Source organism: Chenopodium album, chromosome 9 (genome assembly GCF_948465745.1).
Source record: "Chenopodium album chromosome 9, dcCheAlbu1.1, whole genome shotgun sequence".
In the NCBI taxonomy this organism is placed as follows: domain Eukaryota; kingdom Viridiplantae; phylum Streptophyta; class Magnoliopsida; order Caryophyllales; family Amaranthaceae; genus Chenopodium; species Chenopodium album.
In genome coordinates this window covers 62,042,531-62,068,356 of record NC_137842.1, presented here as the reverse complement: position 1 = coordinate 62,068,356, position 25,826 = coordinate 62,042,531, and the positions used below count along the sequence as shown (strand labels likewise).

At 32.0% G+C, this 25,826-nt stretch overlaps 4 protein-coding genes and 1 pseudogene across 5 annotated transcripts; 4 read left to right on the top strand and 1 right to left on the bottom strand.

The window, feature by feature from the left end:
- The first annotated feature begins 1,613 nt into the window (after positions 1–1,613).
- Positions 1,614–5,199, top strand: LOC145560066 (zinc transporter 3-like). Its single transcript, XM_081621321.1, has 3 exons — positions 1,614–2,270; positions 4,381–4,530; positions 4,866–5,199. Exons 1-3 carry the CDS (start codon positions 1,614–1,616, stop codon positions 5,169–5,171), a joined length of 1,113 nt encoding a protein of 370 aa, XP_081477447.1. The 3' UTR covers positions 5,172–5,199.
- A 1,801-nt stretch (positions 5,200–7,000) lies between these two features.
- On the top strand, positions 7,001–9,681 carry LOC145557883 (zinc transporter 1 pseudogene; annotated as a pseudogene). The gene is made up of 3 exons (XR_014092333.1): positions 7,001–7,606; positions 8,937–9,086; positions 9,236–9,681. The product of XR_014092333.1 is annotated as a zinc transporter 1 pseudogene (transcript).
- Positions 9,682–11,604: 1,923 nt separating this feature from the next.
- LOC145560064 (zinc transporter 1-like) lies at positions 11,605–14,714 on the top strand. The gene is made up of 3 exons (XM_081621320.1): positions 11,605–12,421; positions 12,710–12,859; positions 14,233–14,714. The coding sequence occupies exons 1-3, from the start codon at positions 11,777–11,779 to the stop codon at positions 14,542–14,544; spliced, it is 1,107 nt and encodes a 368-aa protein (XP_081477446.1). The 5' UTR covers positions 11,605–11,776; the 3' UTR covers positions 14,545–14,714.
- Positions 14,715–15,930: 1,216 nt separating this feature from the next.
- LOC145560063 (uncharacterized) lies at positions 15,931–19,109 on the bottom strand. The gene is made up of 4 exons (XM_081621319.1): positions 18,939–19,109; positions 18,646–18,815; positions 16,490–17,006; positions 15,931–16,380 (listed from the first exon to the last, which is right to left on the bottom strand). The coding sequence occupies exons 1-4, from the start codon at positions 18,968–18,970 to the stop codon at positions 16,212–16,214; spliced, it is 888 nt and encodes a 295-aa protein (XP_081477445.1). The 5' UTR covers positions 18,971–19,109; the 3' UTR covers positions 15,931–16,211.
- Positions 19,110–22,554: 3,445 nt separating this feature from the next.
- On the top strand, positions 22,555–25,790 carry LOC145560061 (cytochrome c-type biogenesis CcmH-like mitochondrial protein). The gene is made up of 4 exons (XM_081621318.1): positions 22,555–22,723; positions 23,729–23,924; positions 25,103–25,234; positions 25,345–25,790. Exons 2-4 carry the CDS (start codon positions 23,775–23,777, stop codon positions 25,546–25,548), a joined length of 486 nt encoding a protein of 161 aa, XP_081477444.1. The 5' UTR covers positions 22,555–22,723; positions 23,729–23,774; the 3' UTR covers positions 25,549–25,790.
- The last annotated feature ends 36 nt before the right edge of the window (positions 25,791–25,826 follow it).

Below are 25,826 nucleotides of genomic sequence, written 5' to 3'. Positions count from 1 at the left end.
TTTCAACACTTCTTGCTCTTTTGTATTTTGAATAAACTCTAGAGTTGAACTAATAAATAAACCACTTTCTAATTCTGGTTGCCGGTTCCTATCTTTTGTACTTTAAATTTATTTTGTGTTTTGGGAAGCTTGCTCGTTTCAAGGATTATCTCTTATTTATATATTATACCCCTGGCCTACTTGCTTTTGTGAAGCTTTAGTCTTTATAATTTTATAATTATCTGCCAAACGGTCAAACCTATATCCAACTATTGCACAAATAGTTGTAGATACTTGCATGCTTTAATACAAACGGCTCCTTGGTGGTCGATAATAATTTGTGGAAATGAAAATAAATTACATTATAATTTAGTATGAAAAATAATCTATAATCTTTCATTTTTTTAGAGGTGATAGTAGGTGGAAATGGAATTTATAACCACCAACCAACGAGCTTTCCCTCAAAAAAAAAAAAAAAACCAAACGAGCTAAAAGTGATATCCAATACGGAGTACAGAGTACTACTTTAACCAAGCAAGAATGGATCCAGGAATTTTGCATAGGGTAGGTCATACAATTGTAGAGAAATTAAAGAGGCTAACAATTTTTTACGTCAATTTTGAGCTATTATCAAGTCCATAATTACAACATAAGTTATTTCGCGTCATTATATATAAATATAAAACTATGAAGTTAATGTGGCTCTCATCTTCTCTATGGACTCTATAGATTTATATTGCTTGAATACATAATAACTCATCTTCTCAAATCATACAAAACTACCTTTTTTTTTTAATAATTGTAACAAAATTAATTTTTTTATGCTTCACAAATAACATCCTTTATTGCAAATAATAAAAAAAATAATTACAATAAATTAAAGGAATATTATTTAATTAAATTGTAGGAAAAGACTTATGAGACAAAGAATATTGAAAAACTTGTAACATGTATATACTCTGATCTGTAATATTCTTAATAAAACACTCTTTAAAAGAAACCAAACAAATTGGTCTAAACACATAATTTTTAATTTATAGTTGGAAATAATATAATTAAGAAAATCCCTTTGAATTATGAGTAGTTATAAGACTAACTGAAAATGAAAAGAATATTAATGAGTTATAAACAAGCTATTCGCGAGTGTTATATAAACAAAATCTACAATTTAGAATACTAAAAAGTTTAATGCGCGATGATGTTATTTGAGTAAATCTTGTTTAGTAAATGAGCCTCATATTCTGTTCAATTTAACCTTGTTCCCTAGGCCTGAGTGATACAAGGTGGGAGCGATGTCACTACTCCATCACCTTAATTTCTTGTTCAATTGCTTTAATTTGTTCGCAAATGTATTATTTCATGAGTGCAGTCGTCTACTCGTATTATCTTCTAAAAATGTCTGTTAGTCCATGTAGTACAGAACATTACACAATTACGTACACATCAAACATTAATGCACGTATTGCATTTCATTAAATGTCGTCACATCTGAAGTCAAACATTAATATTATAGACATTATAGTTAAAAAATTATAGACCTAATACAATTAGCTAGCAGCTTATTAATATTTTCCTAAAAACAGCAAAAAGAGTTGACAAATTAACTAGCTTCAATTTCTTCAAAACTAACAATAATGGCGCCAAAACCATCGCGCACGGCCATCCTCCTCCTCTCCATCCTCCTCTTCGCGGTCACCATTAAACTCGTAGCGAGCCATAGTACTGAAAAGAAGCACACTTGCACATGTATTAGAGAGCCCATACACGACGACCATGCCGGGCATGACCACGGCAATGAGGTCGAACACGAAGAAGAAGAAGAAGATTCTCCTAAGGAGATTTTGAAATACAAAGTAATAGCACTCGTAACGATATTAATTACGAGTGCGGTGGGTGTTTTCCTTCCAATACTAGGGAGAACAATCCCTGCTTTACGGCCCGAAAGGGGCTCTTTTTATTTAATAAAATCGTTCGCAGCTGGGATTATTTTGAGTACTGCATTTATTCATATATTACCTGAGGTTTTTGAAAACCTAATGAGCCCCTGCCTCGGCGAGGACACTGTTTGGGAAAAATTCCCTTTCAGTGGCCTCGCCATCATGGCAGGAGCTCTTTTGACAATGATGATGGACTCATTTGCTACTCGACATTTTCGTAAGGGAGTAAGTGTTGAGGATCAAATTGGTGCTAAGGAGGATATGGATGCCCATGTTCATGCTCATGGTTCTGGTGGACATGTTCCTGAAGGTCTTAACAAGGTTGAACAAATCAGATATAGAGTTACTTCACAGGTAAATTTACTAAACTTTTCTTTTTTACTTTGCTTTTCTTTATATAGCTCAAGACTCAAGTGGTTAAAAGCTTCCCGCCTAAGGATTATGAGATTGATTCTCGTCATCTAATCTTGTGGCTCGCTAAACATAAAAAATCATTTAATTAAAAAGGAAAAAAAAAATAATGTAACATGACTCTATCTTCTATATGCTGTGAACGTTTCTAGACAAAAAAAATTAAATTGAATTCTTTTAGTAGACACAAATTAAAAGTCTCATGACAATCCTAAGTTACCTATTGCTCTTATATATTGACACCCTTGAGGCCTTGTTTGATAATTAGTTGTTAGCCGATTGTAATTGACTAGTACATTAGATGATTTGACTAGCTGATTGTAAATATATAGTTGGTTGTATAGAAGTGTTGGTAAATACTCCCTTCGTTTTTTTTTTTTTTTTTTTTTTTTTTTGTTTTTTTTTTTTTTTTTTTTTTACATCACTTGGTGAGTTGGTGATGTACGGAGTTTTAGAAGAGTAATATAATATTTATGAGTGGGTGAATAATTTACTATAGTATGTACTCCCTCCGTTTTTAAATATTTTCTCCACTTTCCTTTTCCGGCCGTTTTTAAATACTTGTTCCATTTCCTCTTTTGGAAAGCTTTTACAATATTTAATTCATTTCTCACACTTAGTGGACCCAACATAATACTCTCTCTCCTCCTATTCTTCCACTACTTTTGTTTTTTATAATTTTTATTTTCTCAATTACCCCACTATCTCCCTATTTTATTACTTTTTCTAATTTATCCTAAAACTCCGCGCATGGAGAAATGGAGCAAATATTTAAAAACGGAGAAAGTAAAAGTTAAAAGAGAAAGAATGTGAGGGAGAGTAAATATTTTTATTACTCCGTATATAAATGGCCTTGGGGACAATGGAGAGAGAGAAATGATGAAATATTTAAGTGGGTTTAAAGTAAGAGAGAGAAATGATAAAATATAGAAAAAAAGTTACCTAATTAGAAAGTGATGCATTTATAAAAAATTTAAAAAAAAAATACCTATAAAAGGAAAGTGATGCATTTAAAAAAAAACGGAGAGATTAGGTGTTTATTATAAACTTTTTTAGTATATTTAATACTAAAAAAGCTAATTGTTCAAAAAGCTCTTAAAATAAGTTTTTTTTTCTAAAAGAGCTTTTTAACTCCAAAAAGCTCTTTTAATAAATTATTTACCAAACACCCAAATTAGTTTCTTTAAATGATCAAACCTCTAATAGTACTCAATAAGCTAAAAGTAAGCTTTCCAAAAAGCTCTTTACCAATACCAAACAAGGACTAAGGCCTTGTTTGGGAGTCAGCTGTTAGTGGTTAGAGATTAGCTGGTCGAGTTAGTTGATTTGATTAACTGATTGTGATAGATGATTTGACTAACTGATGATTATATTAGCTGTTTATGTAAAACTGTTTGGTAAGTACCGGTTAGCTATAAGCTGTTTTTGAGATAAAATGACCAAAAAACTATAATCTCTTCCAAAAAGCTCCTAATATGAGCTTTTTGAAAAAGAGCTTTTTTTTTTTATCCCAAAACTGTCTTCCAAACCTCTAACTACCAAATACCCCAAATAGCTTATTGAGTTGGTCAAACCTCTCTTTCCTCTCAAACCTCTCTTTTTCCCTCAAACCTCTAACTCCCAAACACCTTCTAAGTGTCATAAAAACAAACCGCATACTCCATATTATTGCAACTGAAATTTTTTTGACTTTTTGCACTATTCACCTAATTCACTTTGAATAATGTCAATGAATTATACATATGAAAAAATATAGTCTTGTGGTTTTGTGGGTACTTGTTGGAATAGCCTTGATAAATAGATTATAAGTATTATTCAATTGTTGTAATTTACATTTATTGATAATCAAAGATATTGTTAATTAAAGTTTTACATCAGCATACCTTACATGGGTTAAACATACATTTCACTTAAAAACTTTTACGGGGAATAAATAATAACGAAACTTAAATCAAGGAATATTAAATGGCCGAAATAAACTTGGAATTACTTGAATTTGTATATAAAAGCTTCTAATAGGTGACTTAAGTTGTCGTTGTATGTATATCATTAGGTGTTGGAGATAGGCATTGTGGTTCATTCAGTCATTATAGGGCTATCGATGGGTACTTCCGATAGCCTCGAGTCCATCAAGTCTCTCATAACAGCTCTATGTTTTCATCAATTCTTCGAGGGCATTGGACTAGGTGGATGCATTGTACAGGTACGTACATCTCCATTTCTTTTAAAGTAACGATAATGGTTTGTTTAATGGAAAAATCCTAAAATTTGTTTCTATAGAGGCATTTTCGTGAATAAATCAAGAACTGTCTTATTACTGTGGGCTCCACCACTGAATAAAGTTGAATAAAGTTGTTGGTTTATTTACGAAAATGTAATGTGAGAAGCAAATTTTGTTTCTCACTACGAGAAACTAGGGCATCCCCTTCACTTTCTCTCATTGTTTTTTATTTTGACTTTGATGTTATCTACCGTATATTAACAATTTGTATCTTTTTTTTGTGACTAACTATATACGTATATATTTATAATATGTAGGCATCTTTCAAGTCCACATCTACTATATGTATGGCAGTGTTCTTTTCCCTCACAACTCCCTTAGGAATTGGCATAGGAATTGGAATAAGCAAAGTTTATGAGGAAAGTAGTCCAACAGCACTCATCGTTCAAGGGTTGTTGAACGCAGTTGCGGCCGGAATCTTGATTAACATGGCGCTCGTTAACCTTCTAGCGGAGGACTTGATGAACCCTAAGGTGCAATCCAAAGCTAAGATCTTCTTTGGGGCCAATATTGCTTTGCTTCTTGGTGTTGCTGCTATGGCTATTATGGCTATATGGGCTTGATTTTGTGTCTTAATTTTTCGTCCTTTGTTTTTTTCATTGTGTGACTAGTACAAATACATACATTATTCAATTTGTTCCTCCAATTTTATTTGTTCTGTTTCTTTTATGTTGTATCCATTAAAAAATTTGAGTTGACAAACTTTACTCTTGTAAAGTTGTAACGTACCAAATAGTATTTTAATATGTCAATTTTATAACATGAAATCATATTCATTGTCATGGTCATTCAAGATAGCTCAAACTATTTGTTTCTCATCATAAATTTTCATTCACACCTAATGCCAACTTCCAGTGGCCTGTTAATGCGTGGGTAATAATGAAGTTTCCTTAAAAATAAAAAAATAAAAATAAATAAATAAATAAATAAAAGGTTGAGGGAAGAGATTATGTTCCATGGAAATTATATATACCAGTAGGTTGTTTTTCATTCTAAGTTATTATCACTTAAATGAAATGTAGTACTATTATCGTAATTTATTACTGACTACCAAACGAGTTGTAAAAGGTACTCGTTTTGCCAATTGCAGCCTTTTAAATAGCAAATTGCGACCTCAAACATATTACTAATTAACTTTTTTTTTTTTTACTAATTAACTTGATAGTTGACATCCTTTCTCATTTTATCCAAAATTGTCTGAAATAATGACACCACCAAAGTTTAAACGTCGAAACAACACACAAAGGATTATAACGTCGAAAAAAAACTCTTTGATGAAACAAAAGCTCTTAAGATATGAAAATTTTATCATACACCCTGGACTACCATACGCATGGTATACCGGTCAAAATACAAAAGTTATAGAGCAATGTATGTAAAATACACGAGCAAATTACAACTTTTCTAATGACAATGTGACATCAATCCCCACCTTAGCAAATTACCTTGCAAGATTTATTATCTATCTCACAACAACTTTTACAATGCTTGTAGTACCACAAACTTGTTTGTCCCATCTTCGTTCTCATGTTTTGATTGGAAGATAATGGATTATTGGTTTGAATTATTAAATTGAATTTTCCCAACATTCAAAATTTCAACATTCCTAGAAACAAATTAGATAGTGAAATACCCATATGGATAAAATCTCTCTTCATTTTCCCGTACTACGCGTTTTCTGCCAACAAATCTCTTTCGGTCTTTCATTGCTCAGCTCCAAGAAGATTCCGAAGACTTAACACAAAACCAAAGAATGATAATAAAATTATGACTTCATTTATTCAAATTTTATTATGTTGGATATAAAAGTAAAACAATTACTACCTCCGTTAACTATTATGTGCAATAAAGGGGTATTATTTGTGAGATAAAATATTCTTTTGTTGCACATAATAATTAACGGATGTAGTATAAATAGTAGCATGTATTATTATAAATAATTTCCTATCACTTTGTTATATTTTCACATGACAATATGATGACATCAACTCAAACTATAATTTGTTGTCTTGTGCATAAACGAACGAAATGGTTCATGTTTTGCTTAATACATAATTTAATAAATTAATAATGTTCATACTTAGATGTGTTTCCGTTAAACTCGCTAAAATGTCTTTAAACAAAGAAAAGTTTGTATATCATACATCAATCTATATTACGAGTACTAGTTTCAAACATCACTTACCTAGTACATTACTACATTTACTTTAGTTTTATCTAGCTAGCTTTTTTTTTTTCATCAACAACAAATTCTTTCATCTATATATACACATTAGGGTTAACAACTTTGATCATATATATTTGTGACCTTCTCTCAACCACCAACACCATCTTCTCCGATCTCTTTGATTTCTTCCATAAAGAGAGAAAACTTGAAGTTAAGCTAGTAATTATGTCGAAGGGGAAGAGATCGTACTACCTTTTTATCTACTCTCTCTTAATCCTCCTCTTCTCGGCCTCTAAGGTGGCATGTGATTGCACTTGCGACCATGAAGAAATAACTAAAGATCAAAAATCGGACACGTTGAAATATAAACTTGGGGCAATTTTCACCATTTTGGTGGCAAGTGCCCTAGGAGTTTCTCTTCCTATAGTTGGAAAAAAAATTCCCGCCTTACACCCTAATAGCAATTTATTCTTCCTTATCAAGTCATTCGCGGCAGGTGTGATTTTATCCACAGGATTTATCCACATACTCCCTGATGCTTTTGACGATCTTACAAACCCTTGTCTTAAAGAAAACCCTTGGGGAAACTATCCCTTCACCGGGTTATTCGCTATGTTAGGGGGCATTGGAAGTTTAGCGATTGATTCTTTTGCCACCGGTTACTACCGTAGGGTACACGAGTCAGGAAAGTCTTTATCACCCACAAGTGTTAATGATGAGGAGATCGTTGGTGGCCAGGCCGGCCACGCCCACGTTCATGGTCATGGTCCGGTTGCTATCCCTCAAGGGTTGAATCAATTGGATCGTATTAGATATAAGGTTACTTCACAGGTACATATTTTCACGTACTTATAGTTATTACCATTCATATATGTAGTTAGTTGTTTCTAACGTACAAGATAAATACTACGTATTAAGTTTAATTTGATGTTTTATTAAATGAAATACTCCCTATTAGTCATCCTTTTATATGATCGGATTAGTGACTAATTACTATTAAGTTTCTAATCTAACTTTTTGGATTAATATTGGCATTTTTTATGTGTGCCCACATGAGTAAGGAATAGTACAAGATTCCTTATATATATTATTAAGAGAATTACAAGATTCCTTATTATTTATATTGGTAAAATTATTGAGAGGGAGGGATAGCTCAAGTGGTTAGAGCTCACAGGGGCGGATCTAGGGAGGTTCATTGAACCCACAGATTTTTCGGGAAAAAATTATAAGTTTTAATTTTTTTTTTTTTTTTTTTTTTAAAAAAAAAGAAAAAAAGGGTTAAAACTAATTTATGTGAGATAAATAATCAAATGTCAAAGCCTGGCACATTGGTAAGGTAGTGATTGTTAGAGCATTGAACCTCCTCCTTGTATTAGCACGCTTTCAAACTATGAAAACTGGAAAAATGTTGAATTATAGATTTATAGAAGTAGTAATGTATTAGCACGCTTTCAAACTATGAAAACTCGAAAAATGTTTTTGTAGTTTTTTTTTTTTTTTTTTTTTTTTTTTTTTTTTTTTTTTTTTTTTTTTTTTTTTTGGAAAATCCATCCATTTTGTAATTAAAAAAAATGAACTTATGTATTGAATATTTAGTTAATATATGATTATCATTTTTTTTAAAATTCCGAACCCACAGTTCGGAATTCCTGGATACGCCATTGAGAGCTCCCCTCCCGATTCCAGGTGATCCTGGGATCGATTCTCATCACTCGCCTTTGTGGCTCTCTAAACACCAAAAAATATTGGTAAAATTCTTTATTATAAATAAAATGAGAATCCTTCCATGCTTAACTAATCTTTCCCTTTAATTTGGAGATCATCATTAATAAAAATTTGATAACAAAGTTGTAGAAAATATTTGTTCTTGAAATTTAACATATGTCCATGGTACACAATCACACATTATACAAATCGAATTTATATTAACCATGTTTAATATGAAATTTGAAAGAGGAAAAAAATAAAAAAAATAAAAAAATAAAAACTCGGTCCGTCACACACCAATTTTTTCTTGCATCTTGTTTTGACCTATATTCTATGAAGTATAAAATTTGTTCAATCACACTACTTTATTCATTTTTCTAGGTATATATGGAATAACTATGTAACAAGATCTTTGTAAAGCAGAGAATTATGAAATTGCTCTTTCGATTTTTAGGTTTTGGAGATGGGTATTGTGGTTCATTCGGTAATAATAGGAATATCAATGGGTACTTCTCAAAGCCTTGATACTATCAAGCCTCTCATGGCAGCTTTGTGTTTCCATCAATTCTTTGAAGGTGTTGGACTTGGTGGATGCATTGTACAGGTAAACAATATATGTCAAACTTATGTCTCCGTTACTATTTATATTATTATAAATAGTAACGGATAATAGAGTATAAAAATCAATCATGGGCTTTAACCAAGGGTACGTATATTATTGATCTTGATAAACAACTTTTTGTCACATTGTAGGCATCTTTCAAGTCTATGTCTGTTTTGTGCATGGCAATGTTCTTTTCCCTTACAACTCCGGTAGGAATCGCAATCGGAATTGGAATTAGTAACGTTTATGATGATAGTTCCCCAACCGCACTAATCGTTCAAGGGATGTTGAACTCATTCGCGGTCAGAATCTTGATTTACATGGCACTTGTTGACCTTCTAGCTCAAGACTTCATGACCTTCTAGCTAATCTAACCTTGCTTCTAGGTGCTGGATTTATGGCTGTTTTGGCTATATGGGCTTGATTTTTATATTTATTTTTAGTCAAAGATTGAGTATATATTTTAATTGTATGCATGATCAATTTTATTAATGTATCATATCTATACAAGTTGTTTGATCAAGTTTATTAATGTATCATATCTATACATTAACATCATTCATTCATTAACATGATGAAAATTCTTCCTTGATAAGTTTTGTTTCCAATGGCTTCTGATTAAGCGTTGCTTTTCTCTTATTTATATAATTATATAATGTTTTTTTTTTTCTTATATTTTAAGCTTTTGGTTATTTTTCAATTTCCTGTGATAGAGTCTAGTCAAAATAAACATGAAGATATTAGATTAAAAGGGGGATAAGATTGCAAATAAAGTCCTATTCAGTTCAGTAAAAATAAGTTTAATTTAGTAAAACTCAGTAATTTTATACTCTGTTGCAAAAATAAAACAGAAAATCAGTAAATAAATTTCAATTTACTAAAAATAATTTCACTCAGTAAAATTAATTTCAATTCAGTAAAAATAATTTAAGTTCAGCTAAATTAGTTTCAGTTCAGCAAAAATGAAGTGAAGTGAACAGGATTTAAGTATAACTAGCCTTTCGGCCCGTGCAATGCACGGCTTGTTCATAGAAAATTGCATTGAGAGATGAGTGAGGAAATACCAATAAACAATTATGAGTGTAATATGTAACTGAAAACATAATTAAAGAAATAAAATTTTGGGACTATTTAAAATAAGACTTAATAGAAAGAAGATGGAGGGACTAAAATCAAAGAGAGAAAATAAAAAGGTTGAATTAAAGAGGGGAGATGAAGATAAAGTGTTTAATGAAAGAGTTAAGAAGAATTGTATAATTAAAAATAAAAAATATAAAATGACATGTGGCACATTGAGTTGAAGAAAATGATAGTGAAATGTAATAGAATGATGACATATGTTTTTTTTGGTTTGGTTTTTTAAATACTAAGTATAGATTATTTGCTCAATCTTGTTTCTATTATATCTCTTAAATCTCTTCTATGTAGAAGAAACCTAAGTATAGGCTAATTACTTTATGAGAGGTAATAAAGCAATAACGACCTTACTTGAACAGGATCTGTTCTATAGGATCGTACCTCTTTATCATTGAGTTCTAAGGTAATAAAGCACTAAATAATTAAAGTAAAAGAAGAGGTTCGTTGGAGAGGAAATGGAGAGGAAGATAAGGTATTGAGTTTGAGGGGGGTCGATTATTGAAAGGGGTATTTTATTCTAGACTTCATACTTTATTCTAGACTTCACACCATATATTTTATCCAAAAAAAATATGTATTTGAAAGATCAAAATCACATTAGCACACTATATCGACATATTTTTGTTGACTAGTGCAAATAAGACCTATATTTTAGCTAGTAATTATCGAAATATCCTTGTTTAACGAATATAAATGACGACATTCTGTGTACATTTTTTTAGCATACCTTTCAGTCACAATTGCACAAATCAAAATAAAAAATTTATTCACACCCACATTTCTATTGCCTTACCCATATCATTACGTATATTCTGAGGTATTTGTTTTCCTTGTAGACTTCGGATTCATATTTGTTTCTCTGTAAAAGTTTACTCGTTTTCCTCGTAGACTTCGGATTCATATTTGTTTCTCAGTAAAAGTTTACTCGTGTCACTATCTTTTATGATTTGAATTCATCTAAACTATTAACGGTGTACCTAAAATAATACCAATTATTTGCAATTAATATTGCCACCTAACCTTTTGTACGATATATGTGTAAAATGGCACGTCGCCCACCCGTGAAGGTATATTGAGGAATATTATGTCAATACTCACAATATTTTATATTTTTTTTTTGACACATATATTATATTTTATATTAAATAATATATTTTTATTTATATTATATTACTTTTTTTTCAAAATACATTTTATGTTAATAATAATTCCCTTACTATCTAAATTAATAATGTTCCACCTCTTTGTTAGGCTAGTAAGTTCAATTTTGTAGAGAAAAAAAAATCTTATACCATGACGTACCCTTTTTATTGACTTCGTTTACTTTAAGGAAACAAAACTAAAAAAAGTCCTACCATAATAATTGGTACTCCTAAACGAGTGAAGTAGAAAAGACGGAGAACAAATCAAATAAAAGCTCCTTTGTTTAGCTCGATTTCTAATTAAAAAAATCTCTACTCTTTCACTCTTTGCAACTCTCTAGAAGAAAGAAAAAATAATCCCCATTTTAAAGAAGGTAAAATCCTAGCTAGGATCAATATTCAAAAAAGGCTATGTCATATGGAAAAAGATCTTTCTACCTCTTTTTCTATTGTGTCATTGGTCTCATCCTCTTCTCAAGCACCTTGGTCGCAGGTGCAATAAATTGCACCTGTGACCATGAAGAACTAACTCACGACTCTAAAAGTGTTACCCTAAGATATAAACTCGGGGCAATTGTTGAAATATTGGTAGCAAGCGCCCTAGGAGTTTCCCTCCCTATTATAGGGAAGAATCTACCCGCTCTACAGCCTGAGAGCGAGTTATTCTTCCTTGTCAAGTCATTCGCGGCAGGTGTGATTTTATCCACGGGGTTTATTCACATACTCCCCGATGCCTTTAAGGACCTCACAAACCCTTGCCTCATCGAAAACCCTTGGAGGAATTTCCCCTTCACTGGGCTCTTCGCTATGGTAGGGGCCCTCGGAAGCTTGATGATTGACGCTTATGCCACGGGCTATTATCGTAGGATGCACTTTGGAGAGGCTGCCGCTGCCCCCTCCGATGATACTACTGACAAGGAGAATGGTGGCGCGCATGCGGGACATGTCCATCTTCACTCTCATGCTACACACGGTCATGCTCATGGCCCTGATCCCGGACCTACGCCAAAGGGGTTGATTGAGTTTGTTCGTATAAGATACAAGGTTACCTCACAGGTAAATTACTAAATTCATCTTAACTTATACTACGTATAAATATACGGTGTATGGAGTTTTTTTTGTTTTTTAAAAAAGGTAAGATAAAATAGCATTAGGAAGCCCTCCTTACGAGTGGTAGACTGGTAGTACTCCTAATGTAAATTATGTATGGAGTTATGGTACGGAGTTTCATTCCATTTAATAGAGTTGTATAATGACTAATTGATGAAAAATAAAGTGTTGGTCAAGTTTTGTGATGATTAACTAATTGTGCTATATATTTGATAATATGTATGTTAACTGTAGGTTTTGGAGATTGGTATTGTTGTTCATTCGGTGATTATAGGATTAACATTGGGTACTTCTCAAAGCATTGATGATATCAAGTCTCTCATGGCAGCTTTGTGTTTTCATCAATTCTTTGAGGGTGTCGGACTTGCTGGATGCATAGTACAGGTATGTTTCAATTAGTCAATATTATACAACTATTTTCTGTCTTATTTTTTTGGAATTTGTATGACCTGACTTTGAAAAAATAGGAACATTTAAAGTCACACTATTTATTACTTATTATTATTATTATATCCATTTGATAATATATATATATTATAATATATACACAAGCATACCATATATGAGTATTATATATAAAAGATACTCTTCTCTCAAAATATATATATATATATATATATATATATATATATATATATATATATATATATATATATATATATATATATAAAGATACTCTATGTATTCAGACTGGCATGAGAAATGATTTTGGCACACTTTATATGAAACCACAGGTTTTTTTGAGGAAGACAACAGTGTTTTTATTCTCTGCTCACTTATTGGAGGTGTGTCAATATCAATTAATGATGTGCCAAATTCAGTATTAGATTGTTATTTCTTCTATTTTTAAAAACTTGTTCCACTTTTCATTTCTGACGTTTTTAAATACTTGCTTCATTTTTTATTTGGAAAGTTTTTATAATATTAATTCATTTTTCTCAAAAAGTAGACCCAACGTAAATCATATTTTATTAATTCCTTATTCTCTCTTCTCCAATTCTATCAACTACTTTTAATTTGGTAAAGTTTTTACAATTTTTTAATCTTTCACCTATCTCACTACCTTCATATTTTATTACTTTCTTCAATTTTTCCTAAAACTCCGCACATGCAAAAATGGAGCAAGTATTTAAAAACGGAGGTATTATATAACTATATCGTCTCAACTCTCAAGTAAATGATTTTACTATGCTACTATAATACCTTTTCATGTATTGATGTAGTCGTTTTTTGTTTACATGTTCACCTCACCATTCCAAATAGGAATGCGTTACAACTTACAATATTGGAGCATAATATATACTTCGTATCATTGGTACATTATATTGTAGGCAATACTAGTAATAATCTAGTACTCGTACTGTCGTACACAATGAACAATATTTAATGAACTAAGTTTTGTATGGTTGTCGTACTGTCTTGTTGCGCAAACTAAAAAACAATTGAACATGTGGGTTGTTAGGAACTAGCTAGGAAAAGAATTCTTGATTGATGAAAACGACGTACTAAACATGTTGATTGTTTATTCGCAACTCCATTTATAAAGGACATGTACGACTAATTCAACGTGTGTTAGGTTAAATAAGTCTTTCGTAGGAAGTTTGCAAACCACACCTAGAGTTATCATTATTTGAAGTATATATCCAATTTTTGTTTTGTCGGTTTTACATAGAGTAATAAAATACAGACAAATTTGGAACCATCTTATGACTTTAACCAATTAAGTTAATATCACTCATTGTCAATTTTTTCTACAGGCATCTTTCAAATCAACATCTACGTTGTGTATGGCATTGTTCTTTTCCCTGACTACTCCGGTAGGAATTGCAATCGGAACCGGACTTAGTAGGAGTAATGTTTATAAAGATGATAGCCCAACGGCACTAGTCATTCAGGGTTTGTTGAACTCAGTCGCGGCAGGAGTCTTGATTTACATGGCACTCGTTGATCTTCTAGCTCAAGATTTTATGAGCCCTAAGTTGCAAACCAACACTAAGCTTTTCTTTGGAGCAAACCTTACTTTGCTACTTGGTGCTGGTTTTATGGCTGTCTTAGCAGTTTGGGCTTGATTTAATATACGTTGGATTTACTTATACCTTTGCTTAGTTTTAATTTTTATTTTTAGTTTGGTTTATTTCAAATTTGTAATTATCATTCATATAATATTCTTAACATCATATGCATGTATTATTCTCTGTAAACTTTTTATGGAATCGAATTCTTTCCTAAGTTTATTGAACGAGCCATAGCATTCAAAAGTGATGCATGATTTGATTAAAAATATGCGGCATTCAATCAAAATATCTATGCTAGATCGTCTTTTTAATCCTAACAAAAGGTCCTTTTGTGATATGGGGACCATGATTTTTATGGGTATCGTGGTACATTCGGTAATAAGAGTTTAAAGGATGGAGCTATGCACAAAGCAATGGGACGATTGGTCCCTAAACTCCTTAAAATCTTGTTACAAACGATTAAAAAAATTTAAAACGAGAACTTACAAAGGAAATGAGAACAACAAAAAGGAATAGAATAAACACTTCGTAAAGGGTTACAAACTACGCGGACTTTGAGAACCTTCCATACACATGCCTTATGAAAAATGGTCCAAGAATTTCTGTATGCATTTGTTACAAAAAAAAAAAAAAAAAAAAAAAAAAAAAAAAGCACTATCACATCGTCTTTGTGAGAACTAAAGATTAAAAAAAAATACAAATTAAGTATAGATGTAAATAATGTAATAGTCAAAATACTAGGGGAATTATTGTAAGTCAAAGTTACAAAGTTTAGAATTAGATATTTAGATGCTTGCAATTTTGCAATATGGTCAATAATAACTTCTAAAAGTCCAGATTTGATGTTTTAATCGTACTATCGTCCAGTTCATATTGCGAACATCAATTTGAGCAGTTAGTTTGGGACAATCTTAGGTTGTAGATTATACTAAATTGTCCGAATCTCTTATAATTAAGGATATGACATGGTTTTACAAGAAAAATCCTTTAAATATAATTATTATTCATATTATCTTCCTAATACTTGATTTGATAATTTATTTATTTATTTTTTTTTTTTTGACAAAGTTAGTGGTTCATTCTGAAATTCAAATACAAACCAATACTATTTTAAGAAAGATAGTGATGTATTCGAACATCCTAAAATAATAGGTATGACTGACTAGAAATTTAGAATAGAGAGAGCATTCTGCAGAGTGAAGCTCTATGAACAGTGGGTGTGAATCATTCACTCACATTGTTTACTTGGCTTCTTGTTTTACTTCCAGCATAAGCAGGCATTAATGTACCTTCACAAATCGCAACAATGGTATTCGGGTTTACAATCACAGGCTGTAGCGAGCTTGCCTCAACATAAGAACATCCTCAGCACTGCAAAATCTGTGTCTTAATCTGTTAGGAATTCAAAGATTCTAGGTAATGTTGTATACAAAAGGTCTATAGACAAAGGCATCTCATAATCTATCTACCCTACAAAACAATTTCTGTACATCTTCATCTGCAGTCTGCAGAAACTGTTCTATTTCTGCTCAGATAAACTACAGATTACAGAGTTCTGAAACTGTTGCAAGACTTGCAACCATTATCAGGGTGAAAATTTATTCTAATTACAATCTAGCTATAAGCCTATAATCCAGTACCTACTAGTCAGTGGTATTCACAAATCACAACAGAAGATCAGTCTTTGGCATGATAGTTCTTCCCGAGTAACCAATTCTCACTCAAACAGTCGCTAAGGCTTTGGTCGAGATATAAACTGGACCCTTTTTCAACTTTTTCCGAGCAGCAAACTGATGAATAACATCTTGAATCCCAGCAAATGCAATCAAGAATTCAGCTGCATCAACTTGGTTCAGTACCTTCTTCATAACAAGCTCCAATACTTTGTTCCTATAACATTTCCAATATATATTAAGGATGTTTGTAGTAAAGAAACAAATTCAATTGATTATTCTAGTTGGGAAAAGAAATGAAAAGAATTAAGAGTTTGGATATGAACCTAAGTTGTTGGGACTTGGTAATCACTTTCTTAATCTTCTTGAGCTGAGACTGAACACAGTCCCATGAACCTATGGATGAGCTTCTGGCCTTCTTACTTTGCTTGAATGGAAGGTGGAGGATACATGTAGCTTGAATCTCAGCCATCTCTTCATCGATTATAGCCTCTTCAATGCGGATTTCACGAATGAGCTGTGAGAGGATCCTGCCAATCTCAGCCGAGTCAGCAGTGGAAGAAGAGAAATAAGAGGAACGTGCCAAAGATCTAAGGAGATCTAGGATGGCTGACGGTCTCCAATCCCCCAGCCAGCCGACAGCAACCATTTCAAGTGGTGGGGTCCATAAGGGCGCTAGCAATTGGGAGACATCCTCGATTTTGGTAGGGATCACGCCCTGGTTATAGTGCTTGAATTGCTTATCAATTAGATCCTCTAAAGCCCACCCTGCCTTCAGCTGCCTCCTTATAATTGCTGCCTTATTCTTCTGTTCTTGGCCTTCTTGCCTCCCTGCAGGTCCTTCTGATAACCAAGTACTTGTATTATTTATCAGCAAGAAATTTCTACATCTTTACCAATCAAATCCTTAAGGCCAGTTTGAACAAGAGACAATACTATTATATGTCCTGATTTAATATAATGGTATCATTTGAAAAATAACATCATACTAAGCATACTAGTTTTGTTATTCATGGCCAAGAGTGTTGAGAAACTCGAATTACCATATAATAACCATGCCTATGCTATTGCTTCTGCTAGAAATTTCAAGACTGCTGCAAGTTTTGCTTTAAAACATGATCATTGCTGATGAATGTAGGACAAGTAAGTCTGGGTTCAAGAATATGCATGATATCATCTACATACCCTGTATGATGCCAGAATCCTTTTATAAAGGAGTGGACAGATATTCAGGATTTTATAGGCCAAGATTAAACTTGGATGGATATTGTTTAAGAATTCCTGAGACACACATCAAAGGCGCGTTTGGCAGACAACATGATACAGCAACAACAGATGAGTGTCACATAATTACGTTAATTCTCATTAGATCTCCTTGTGTACTCCGTACAAATCAATGTTAATAAAATAATAAAGCTGAAATGTAGGACATGTTAAAAAAATCTTCAAGATTTATGAATGATTTCAGTATAAGAACTGGGGAGCTACACACCATCATCCATCTAGAACAGTAGAAATACTATGAAGCATTATTTGTAATTTGATAGCAAAGATTTGTATACCTCATTATTTCATTCATCAGGACTAATTACCACCTTGTAATGTGGCTATTACTCTATTTGCCACGTTGGAAATTAATACAGAAAACATGTCTGTTAAAGAAGATGCACTATGTAAGAGACATCAAAACACACTTCATGTTCAAACTACACTCAAATTTTACTACTACGTAGTTCATCATACATCACCTATTCACCTCATCCCAAATGGAACATAATGAAACTCGAGTTTGCCAACGAAAATGTAGTTCAATAGTGAAACTTGAAATATCAGTCTAAACCGAGAGAGTGAGACAATAAATTCAGTGGTCTTAATCAAGTTCACATACACCAAAATCAATTTTTTGAACAAAATCCAAGTAAAACAACAAAGCTGAAAATCATATCACGAAGTGCATCGATATCAATACACTCATTGGTCCTAATATAAGCAAGAGAAGATTCATTGTACACACAAAAAACTGCACTACCCAATCTGATCAGTGACCACCCTATGAAACAACTATCACCATTCAACCTTCCATAAAAAAAAATCTGTTTTTTCTAACATCAATTTCCAATTGAGCCCATCTGAAATCATGCAGAAATTATCAGATTATGTTTCAGTTGGCTAGTTACCAAAACTTGAGTACATTGCCTTCTATTCTTTCCCAATCATTTAGTTGCCGAAAAGGCGGTATAGCCAGTCTTGACTCTTGATAAGTTTTTAGCCATGCCAATAAGATTAACAATCAAGATAAACTTAAAAGTGTACTTCAATTCAAGGAAATTCAAACCCTAACCCATAATTTCATTTACAAGGAGACTAATCAAAATTAAACCAAGAAAATTCAACAAAACACAAATAACAACAACCAAATTAACTAAATTGCATAATTTCAAAGCAACCCCAAAAAAATGAAGAGAAAGAATATGAAGGTTACTTTTGTGAGAATGGCGACGATAAGAATAAAGGGTAATGCAACGAACTCTGGCATTTGAATCATCGTCGTCGCCATCAATGGTGTTGCGAATAGCTTTGCGAAACTTCAAGAACCCATCTTCGTCTTCCTCTTCTTTGTAATTTGATTCAACATCATTATCATCAAATTTGCTGCAACCCCATTTATTAAAATTCAATCAAACAAAGATCTAAGCAATTAAAATGAAAAATTACGATCTGGGGTTGATTTAATTTTTGAAAAAAGTTGATGTATAAGTTGCTAAGAACACTTACATTGAGGGGTGAGTTGAAGAAGTTCTGCTCATCTTGAATATTGTGATTTGGGTTGAAGATGGAGTTAAATTTGAAGAATTGTTTGCATTATTAGCGTTTTAATGGAGGAAATGTTTGAATGCAACAGAATGTTGGAGGCTTTTGAGAGGTGGAAGTAGAGATTGCTCTAATATAGTTACCGGATCAAGGCTTAAGAAAGTCAAGAATTAATTAATTAATTAATAGCTACTCCACCCTAACACTCTTTGTCAATTAATTATGGAGTTCTGAAAACAAACTAGACTTATGACCCGTGCAACCTATAGTTAAAGGAAATAAAAAGAAGGGAGTGAAAACACATGGTTAAAGTGAGAAAGAGAATAGAAAGGTGATGAAAAACGGAGTAGGAAAGAGTGACTAAATAAAACAGCAGTTGGCAATTAATGGAGAATGATAGATAACTAAAGTGGTTGGAACTCCCCTTCCACTTTCAAATGATCAAACTTCAAATAAAATAATTTGGAAAAATAAGTTATAATATGTTTTGATAAGGGCTAATTCAATGTACAATTAAAAAACTTCATTTCTAATTAAAGTAAAAATAATTTATACAAGATTACAAGTGTAAGATACCTTCTAAATTTGCTTCATGTATCAAAAATTGGTGATATAGCATAAACTAGTTATTGACCCGGGCGATGCCCTGGATCATTATATATAAATCCATAGGTTTGATCAAATTAATTTAAAAGAGTTAATGTTGAACAATATTACAATAATTAAATGAATATATAATTAGAGATTATACATATGAAGAGTTTTCAATAAAATTAAAACACTAATATATAGCATTAAAGTTAGGCCAATGAAAAGTTTTTGTAAAAGAGACTAAACATCAATACAATTCAATATGATGAGAGGAGAGGGGTGACACATAGGGTGATATATAGGCATGTAGTGCACATGTGGCATATGGGTGACACGTGTCATTAGCATGTTGTCCCCATGAGTTTTAATAATATTACTAGCCTTCTGGCCCGTGCAATGCACGACTTGTTCATAGAAAATTGCATTGAGAGATGAGTGAGGAAATACCAATAAACTAGTTTTTTGGCCCGGGCGATGCCCCGGTTCATTGTTTGTATATAAAAATATTATAATAAAATAAAGTAAAATATACGGGTGGTTTTATAAAAAGAATATCATTTGTTAATTTTTATACATATAATTGAACATCAAAATTCATTATTTAATATGCAGAAACCTAAATGTTATATCGTATCAATTTGTTTTACCTATTAAAGGGATTTTTTCCCAGCTATATATATATCAACAAAAATTCCTTGAAGTAACATATTTCGTGGTTAAAGGAAAAACTTTAATTTAAAATTTGGGTTACATATTTTAAATACTTAACTATAATCTATATGAATTAAGGTTGATTAACTGAAAGAAATAACTTTATAATCGTATTGTTGTTAAAATATACATATGTAAATTGGCAATTAAAATTTTAGAATTTATGAACATGAATAACTCTTTTTAATAAACTCTTTTATCATAAGATTTGTTGTTGGAGTGATGGTTAAAGTTTAACTTTAATGAATGTGAGATCATGGGTTCAAATACTAACTCTAACAAATTGTATTTTTGTTGTGTGGAAATATTGGTGAATAGTAATAAATAGTAGGTGACACGGCAACACGTGGCATTGTGTGGAAATATTGGTGAATAGTAATAAATAGTAGGTGACACGGCAACACGTGGCGAGATTGATAACACATGGCAAAATAGCAATGCTTGTCATTGAGTTTTAATATATATATTGATTGATAATTATGAGTGTAATATGTAACTGAAAACATAATTAAAGAAATTAAAATTTTGGGACTTTAATTTAAAATGAGACTTAAGGGTCTGTTCTCTTCCGTTGAAATTCAGTTCAGTTCAGTTCAGCTCTTAATTTATGTCTAATGATATTGCTAATGATATAAAGCCAAATTTCATTCTTTTAAGCTCTTATTACAACGACGACAACAACAACAACAACAACAACAACAACAACAACAACAACAACAACAATAATAATAATAATAATAATAATAATATTAACAATAATAATAATAATAATCAATTAGTAATAAATAATAATAATAATCATCAATAAATAATAATAATAATAATAATAACAATAATAATTGAAATAATAATACTAATAATAATAATCAATAAATAATAATAATAATCATCAATAAATAATAATAATAATAATAATAATAATAATCAATAATAATAAATAATAATAATAATAATAATCAAAATTATTAATAATAATAATAATAATAATAATATTAATAATATGTACATTTGTATATACACATATGTATAGTAATAAATAATCAATAAATAATCAAAGATCACTAATCCGTAGTTAGAAATCACTAATTAATAAGTTCAGTTCATTTCAGTTCAGTTCAGTTCAGTTCAGCTCAGTTCAGTTCAGCTGAGTTCAGTCAATCGGAACAGGCCCTTAATAGAAAGAAGATGGAGGGACTAAAATCAAAGAGAGAAAATAAAAAGGTTGAATTAAAGAGGAAAGATGAAGATAAAGTGTTTAATGAAAGAGTTTAGAAGAATTGTATAATTAAAAATAAAAAATATAAAACGACATGTGGCACATTGAGTTGAAGAAGATGATAGGGAAGTGTAATAGAATGATGACATATGTCTTTTTGGTTTTCTTTTTTGAATACTAAGTATAGATTATAGATTATAGATATGCAACTATAATGCATGAGTGCAAATTAGTTCACAAGTTTAAATGATTACTAGCTACCCCGTGTGTCATTGAAAATTAGCACGGAACTTGTTGATCCAACGACTGCAAGTTCAATTGGATAACTTTGCGTGTGTGCAGATTTTACAAAAGGTGGAGGTAGGTAAGGCCATTGTAGGGGAGAGTGTGATCATGCAATCAACTTCTGCCATAACAAGCTAAGAGATGCTAGTTGGATGATCAAAGTTGCACATATCTATAGAGAGGGCATCGCGCCATGAATCCGTGGAGTAGTCATTCAAGACACAAGATTTTGAATAAGTTTCTTTAGTAGGATTTTAGAGGAGGATACTAAGGGTATAGTCTTACCATGTCTAGTCCCCCCTTAGGGCCTGTTCTCTTACGTTGAAATTCAGTTCAGTTCAATTCAGTTCCTAATTTCCTTCTCTTATAAAATATTCAGTTCAGTTCAGCTGAGTTCAGTCAATGAGAACGGGCCCTTAGTTTCCCAATCCTTTTGATTGTTTGTGTTTTATATTGTAATTTTTTTTTTCTTTTGAATTTTTTCATCATTATTAATAATATACATATATTTTCACCTTGAACCATAGATATTCGAACCACCGAACACTATTATATAGACTAAAATCTTATGTAGGCTATAGCTTTAAACTTATAATCAAAAGTTATGCATAAGCTTGACATAAATTTGACCCATTCAACCACGATGAAGGTGTTATTTAAATTTTAAAGACATTTATATTTCATCTAAAAGTAAAAATTTCATAACAAATTTAAAATTGCTTAAACTTGTTTGGTAATCAAGAGATATTTTCATAACATGAGAATTTTGACTCAGTAAATGAACTTAATATTTTAACTTGTACTATGTTTTGGGCATTAAAATTTCAATTGATTTTACATAAATTCCAAATTCTTCAAAAACTGGTGCACAAAAAAATACCCCCGCCCTCTTCGACTCCAATTTCTCCGGCAGCGGCGAAAGGCTTAACTACTTCAATTCACAAAGGTAATCAGAAGCTATTACATCTTATTTCTGTGTTTTAATTCATTATTCAATTTCATAACTTGAATTATTTTTTTATTTTTTTTTTTTGATTTGGGAAGTTTAATTTGAGTGCTTCGTCGTTTAAGTTATGCTTTAATTCATGACACTGTTGAATGTGAAGTTTACTGTAACAAAGCTAAATTAAAAATTGAAACTTGCTGCAATTTTTAAAGTTAAATGTTCTTAAGTAATATTCATTGACTTGCAATTTAACTGGAAATCGATTAAGTTGAATCAAATCAGTAGTATTATTATCAATTTGTGTTAACAGTACATGGGTCAAGTTTAAATTGTAAACTTTTGAATTGCTAGCTTCTTTATTGTGTAGATTAAAGTATTTGTGGCTAAAATTTCAAGTTTTGTGACTAAATAATTGACTGTATTTATCTTTGTCTGGGGTTTTGCTACATTTGTTATCGATGTTGGGAAAAAAAATAAAAAATTTGGGCAATGAACTAACACTGTGATATTGATGAATAGTAAGGGTATGAATACTATATATTGTTTTCCTGTTATAAAATACTTTGTATTAGTATAGATGTAGATATGATGGTATCTATGTGATGTGATTTCTTTCTTGTTTTACTAAGGAGTTTATGTGAGTTTTATATTTTTCACTCGTGAAGCACCCGATTCGCCCTTGGATAAATCAGATGTAAATGAAGGAGAACTAGGGTGATTAATGGTGGATGGATAGTTGGGTTAACCACCATCCAATCTATCGCAGACCTTAGTTAGAATACAAGCCAAAGGGCATTTTCCTCTTTACTTTCTAGTTTCCCTCAAATTGAGATATTGGGGTTTGAATTGAAAGGAAAGGATTTGTGGTTATATTCAAATTTTTTTCTCTAAATCACTTACTAGGTAAATCTATTCAAAAAAAAAAAAAAAAAAAAAGGTAAATAATAGTCCTCTCATCTTCTTTCATTGCTCAACTCTTTTGAATTAAAATTGAATGAATTTCAGATTTGGGGATAGCCACTGGCTTGTGTTATCTTTGTTACGTTCAACTATGGCAAATGAGGAGGCCAATGATGCAGTGAAGAATCAGCAAATTGTTGATGCTAGAGCTCGAAACATTAGTCATAATGTCCGTTGTACTGAATGTGGAAGTCAGTCCATTGAAGATTCACAAGCTGACATTGCCATTCTTCTTCGAAGGGTATATCCTATTTTCTCACTTTTGCTTCAAAATAGATGCACACTTGCTTTTTTACAGTCTCTAATGCACTAAGACCAAGAGTATCTTTGGTTGTGCACTTGTGCATTAATAATAATCATAAAAACTAATACGTAAAAAAGGGCCTTTTTTTATGACACCATGATTATGAACAAAAGTATGTCATTTCCATGTTTAATATGATTCATTCTAGCTTGTAGTTTTTTTGCTGAACTAATAGTGTATGAGCTGTGTTACCCTCTACACACATGATTTAGAAAAGAATGGTCAATTTGTTGAGGTTGCTTTGTTTTGAGAGGGGTTGACAATAATACAATTCTGATTGCATTGCTTTAGAACCCTCTGTATGTTTAAATCCTTCACCCTCTTAATACCTTGTGGTGCCTGAATTGAACTATGGTCCCCCCCTCTTTCAAGAAAAGAGCAAGCTTGCAGTCAAATTCTCCAGCGTTTTTGTCCTCATGCAAGGTTGATAAGGTATTCTAAGATGAGGGTTGTGTTTACTGTTTATTGTGCAGTCTTTTGCTCAAGTATTATTATACATCTAAGTATTTGATTTCTAACTGTATTCTGATGACTCAGTGGCCACATCCTTATGACTTATAAACCCTTTTATGCTTAGGTCAGTAAATATTTATGATTGACAAGATTAAGGATTAGAAATAGGTTCAAAATCTACATTTGCATTCTTTTTATGTATCACAAAAATATTATCAAAGGTGATGACTGGTGTTGGATACAGCCAATTTTACTTGCATATTACTCAATCAATCAATCAAAGCCTTAATCCCAAAAGTGGGGTCGGCTAACATGAACCAAATTTGATTATTCCGTGTAGTCATCAACATAAATCTTTCTCCTCCATCCCTTACGATCCAAAACTTCATCCTCACGTAAATCCATGCACTTCATATCCTTCCTCACTCCTTCCAACCAAGTCATCTTTGGTCTCCCTCTTCCTCGTTTAATCCCTCCATGGTCCCACTCTTCCACTCTTCGCACCGGTGCACCCTCGGGTCTCCGTCTTACATGTCCAAACCAACGCAGACGATTTTCCCTTAATTTATCTACAATGCCCGCCACACCTACTTTCTTGCGAATAACCTCATTTCTGATTCTATCTCTTACTTGCATATTACTGATGCTTTGATTTGGTACAGTTAATTCGTGATGAAATTCGATCTGGAAAGTCTGACAAAGAGATCTATAAGAAGCTGGAAGATGAGTATGGAGAGACTGTGCTTTATGCCCCAAAGTTTGATATGCAAACTGCAGCTCTGTGGCTTACTCCAGTTAGTTTCGAATTCTATGATATGCAATTTTTTTTATTCATTGTATGATTGTATAATTATAAGCATAAGGAAATGATTGTATCATTGTTAACATAAAGAATTGGACAAAGCTTGTTGTTGCAGGCGTGGCTGCTGGAGGTTGGGCATACAAGAAGCACAGACAAAGGACAAATGTTCACATCATGGCTTTAAATCTTGTTAGAGGGGTTGCATTGACACCAAAAGAGAAAGAAACGATGCTTGAAATTCTTACACCACCTTCTTCACAACGAGCAACACCCTCTTTCTGGTTGAGTAAACTTCGAGGCGGATAAAGGTGCATGCACAAGGGGAACCTCTTTGGGCTTTGTGAGGAAGGCAGATTTTTTGTTCGGATTGAGGAGCTAACATTGTTGGAACCTTGGAAGCTTGCATGGTGTATTTGATTTGCCTTGTGAAGATTTGTGATGATATGATCATGTTTTGTACAAATACGTCTGACCTCTTTGCAAAGAGTTTGCAATTTTATCTTTTATTGACTATCATAGTATCATGTATAAGATGTTAATCTGTGCGATTTAGTGTTGTCATTGCTATGAAAGCTTATTTGGCT

What these genes read in the sequence shown, in the direction of transcription:
- LOC145560066 (XM_081621321.1), top strand. Translation starts at nt 1,614, where the DNA reads ATGGCGCCAAAACCATCGCGCACGGCCATCCTCCTCCTCTCCATCCTC. An exon ending in GATATAGAGTTACTTCACAG is followed by an intron (nt 2,271 to 4,380) that starts GTAAATTTACTA and finishes GTATATCATTAG; the next exon opens with GTGTTGGAGATAGGCATTGT. An exon ending in TAGGTGGATGCATTGTACAG is followed by an intron (nt 4,531 to 4,865) that starts GTACGTACATCT and finishes TATAATATGTAG; the next exon opens with GCATCTTTCAAGTCCACATC.
- LOC145560064 (XM_081621320.1), top strand. Translation starts at nt 11,777, where the DNA reads ATGTCATATGGAAAAAGATCTTTCTACCTCTTTTTCTATTGTGTCATT. An exon ending in GATACAAGGTTACCTCACAG is followed by an intron (nt 12,422 to 12,709) that starts GTAAATTACTAA and finishes TGTTAACTGTAG; the next exon opens with GTTTTGGAGATTGGTATTGT. An exon ending in TTGCTGGATGCATAGTACAG is followed by an intron (nt 12,860 to 14,232) that starts GTATGTTTCAAT and finishes TTTTTTCTACAG; the next exon opens with GCATCTTTCAAATCAACATC.
- LOC145560063 (XM_081621319.1), bottom strand. Translation starts at nt 18,970, where the DNA reads ATGAGCAGAACTTCTTCAACTCACCCCTCAAT. An exon ending in TCTTCAACTCACCCCTCAAT is followed by an intron (nt 18,816 to 18,938) that starts GTAAGTGTTCTT and finishes ATGGGGTTGCAG; the next exon opens with CAAATTTGATGATAATGATG. An exon ending in TCGTCGCCATTCTCACAAAA is followed by an intron (nt 17,007 to 18,645) that starts GTAACCTTCATA and finishes CTTGGTTATCAG; the next exon opens with AAGGACCTGCAGGGAGGCAA.
- LOC145560061 (XM_081621318.1), top strand. Translation starts at nt 23,775, where the DNA reads ATGGCAAATGAGGAGGCCAATGATGCAGTGAAGAATCAGCAAATTGTT. An exon ending in TTGCCATTCTTCTTCGAAGG is followed by an intron (nt 23,925 to 25,102) that starts GTATATCCTATT and finishes GATTTGGTACAG; the next exon opens with TTAATTCGTGATGAAATTCG. An exon ending in CAGCTCTGTGGCTTACTCCA is followed by an intron (nt 25,235 to 25,344) that starts GTTAGTTTCGAA and finishes AATTGGACAAAG; the next exon opens with CTTGTTGTTGCAGGCGTGGC.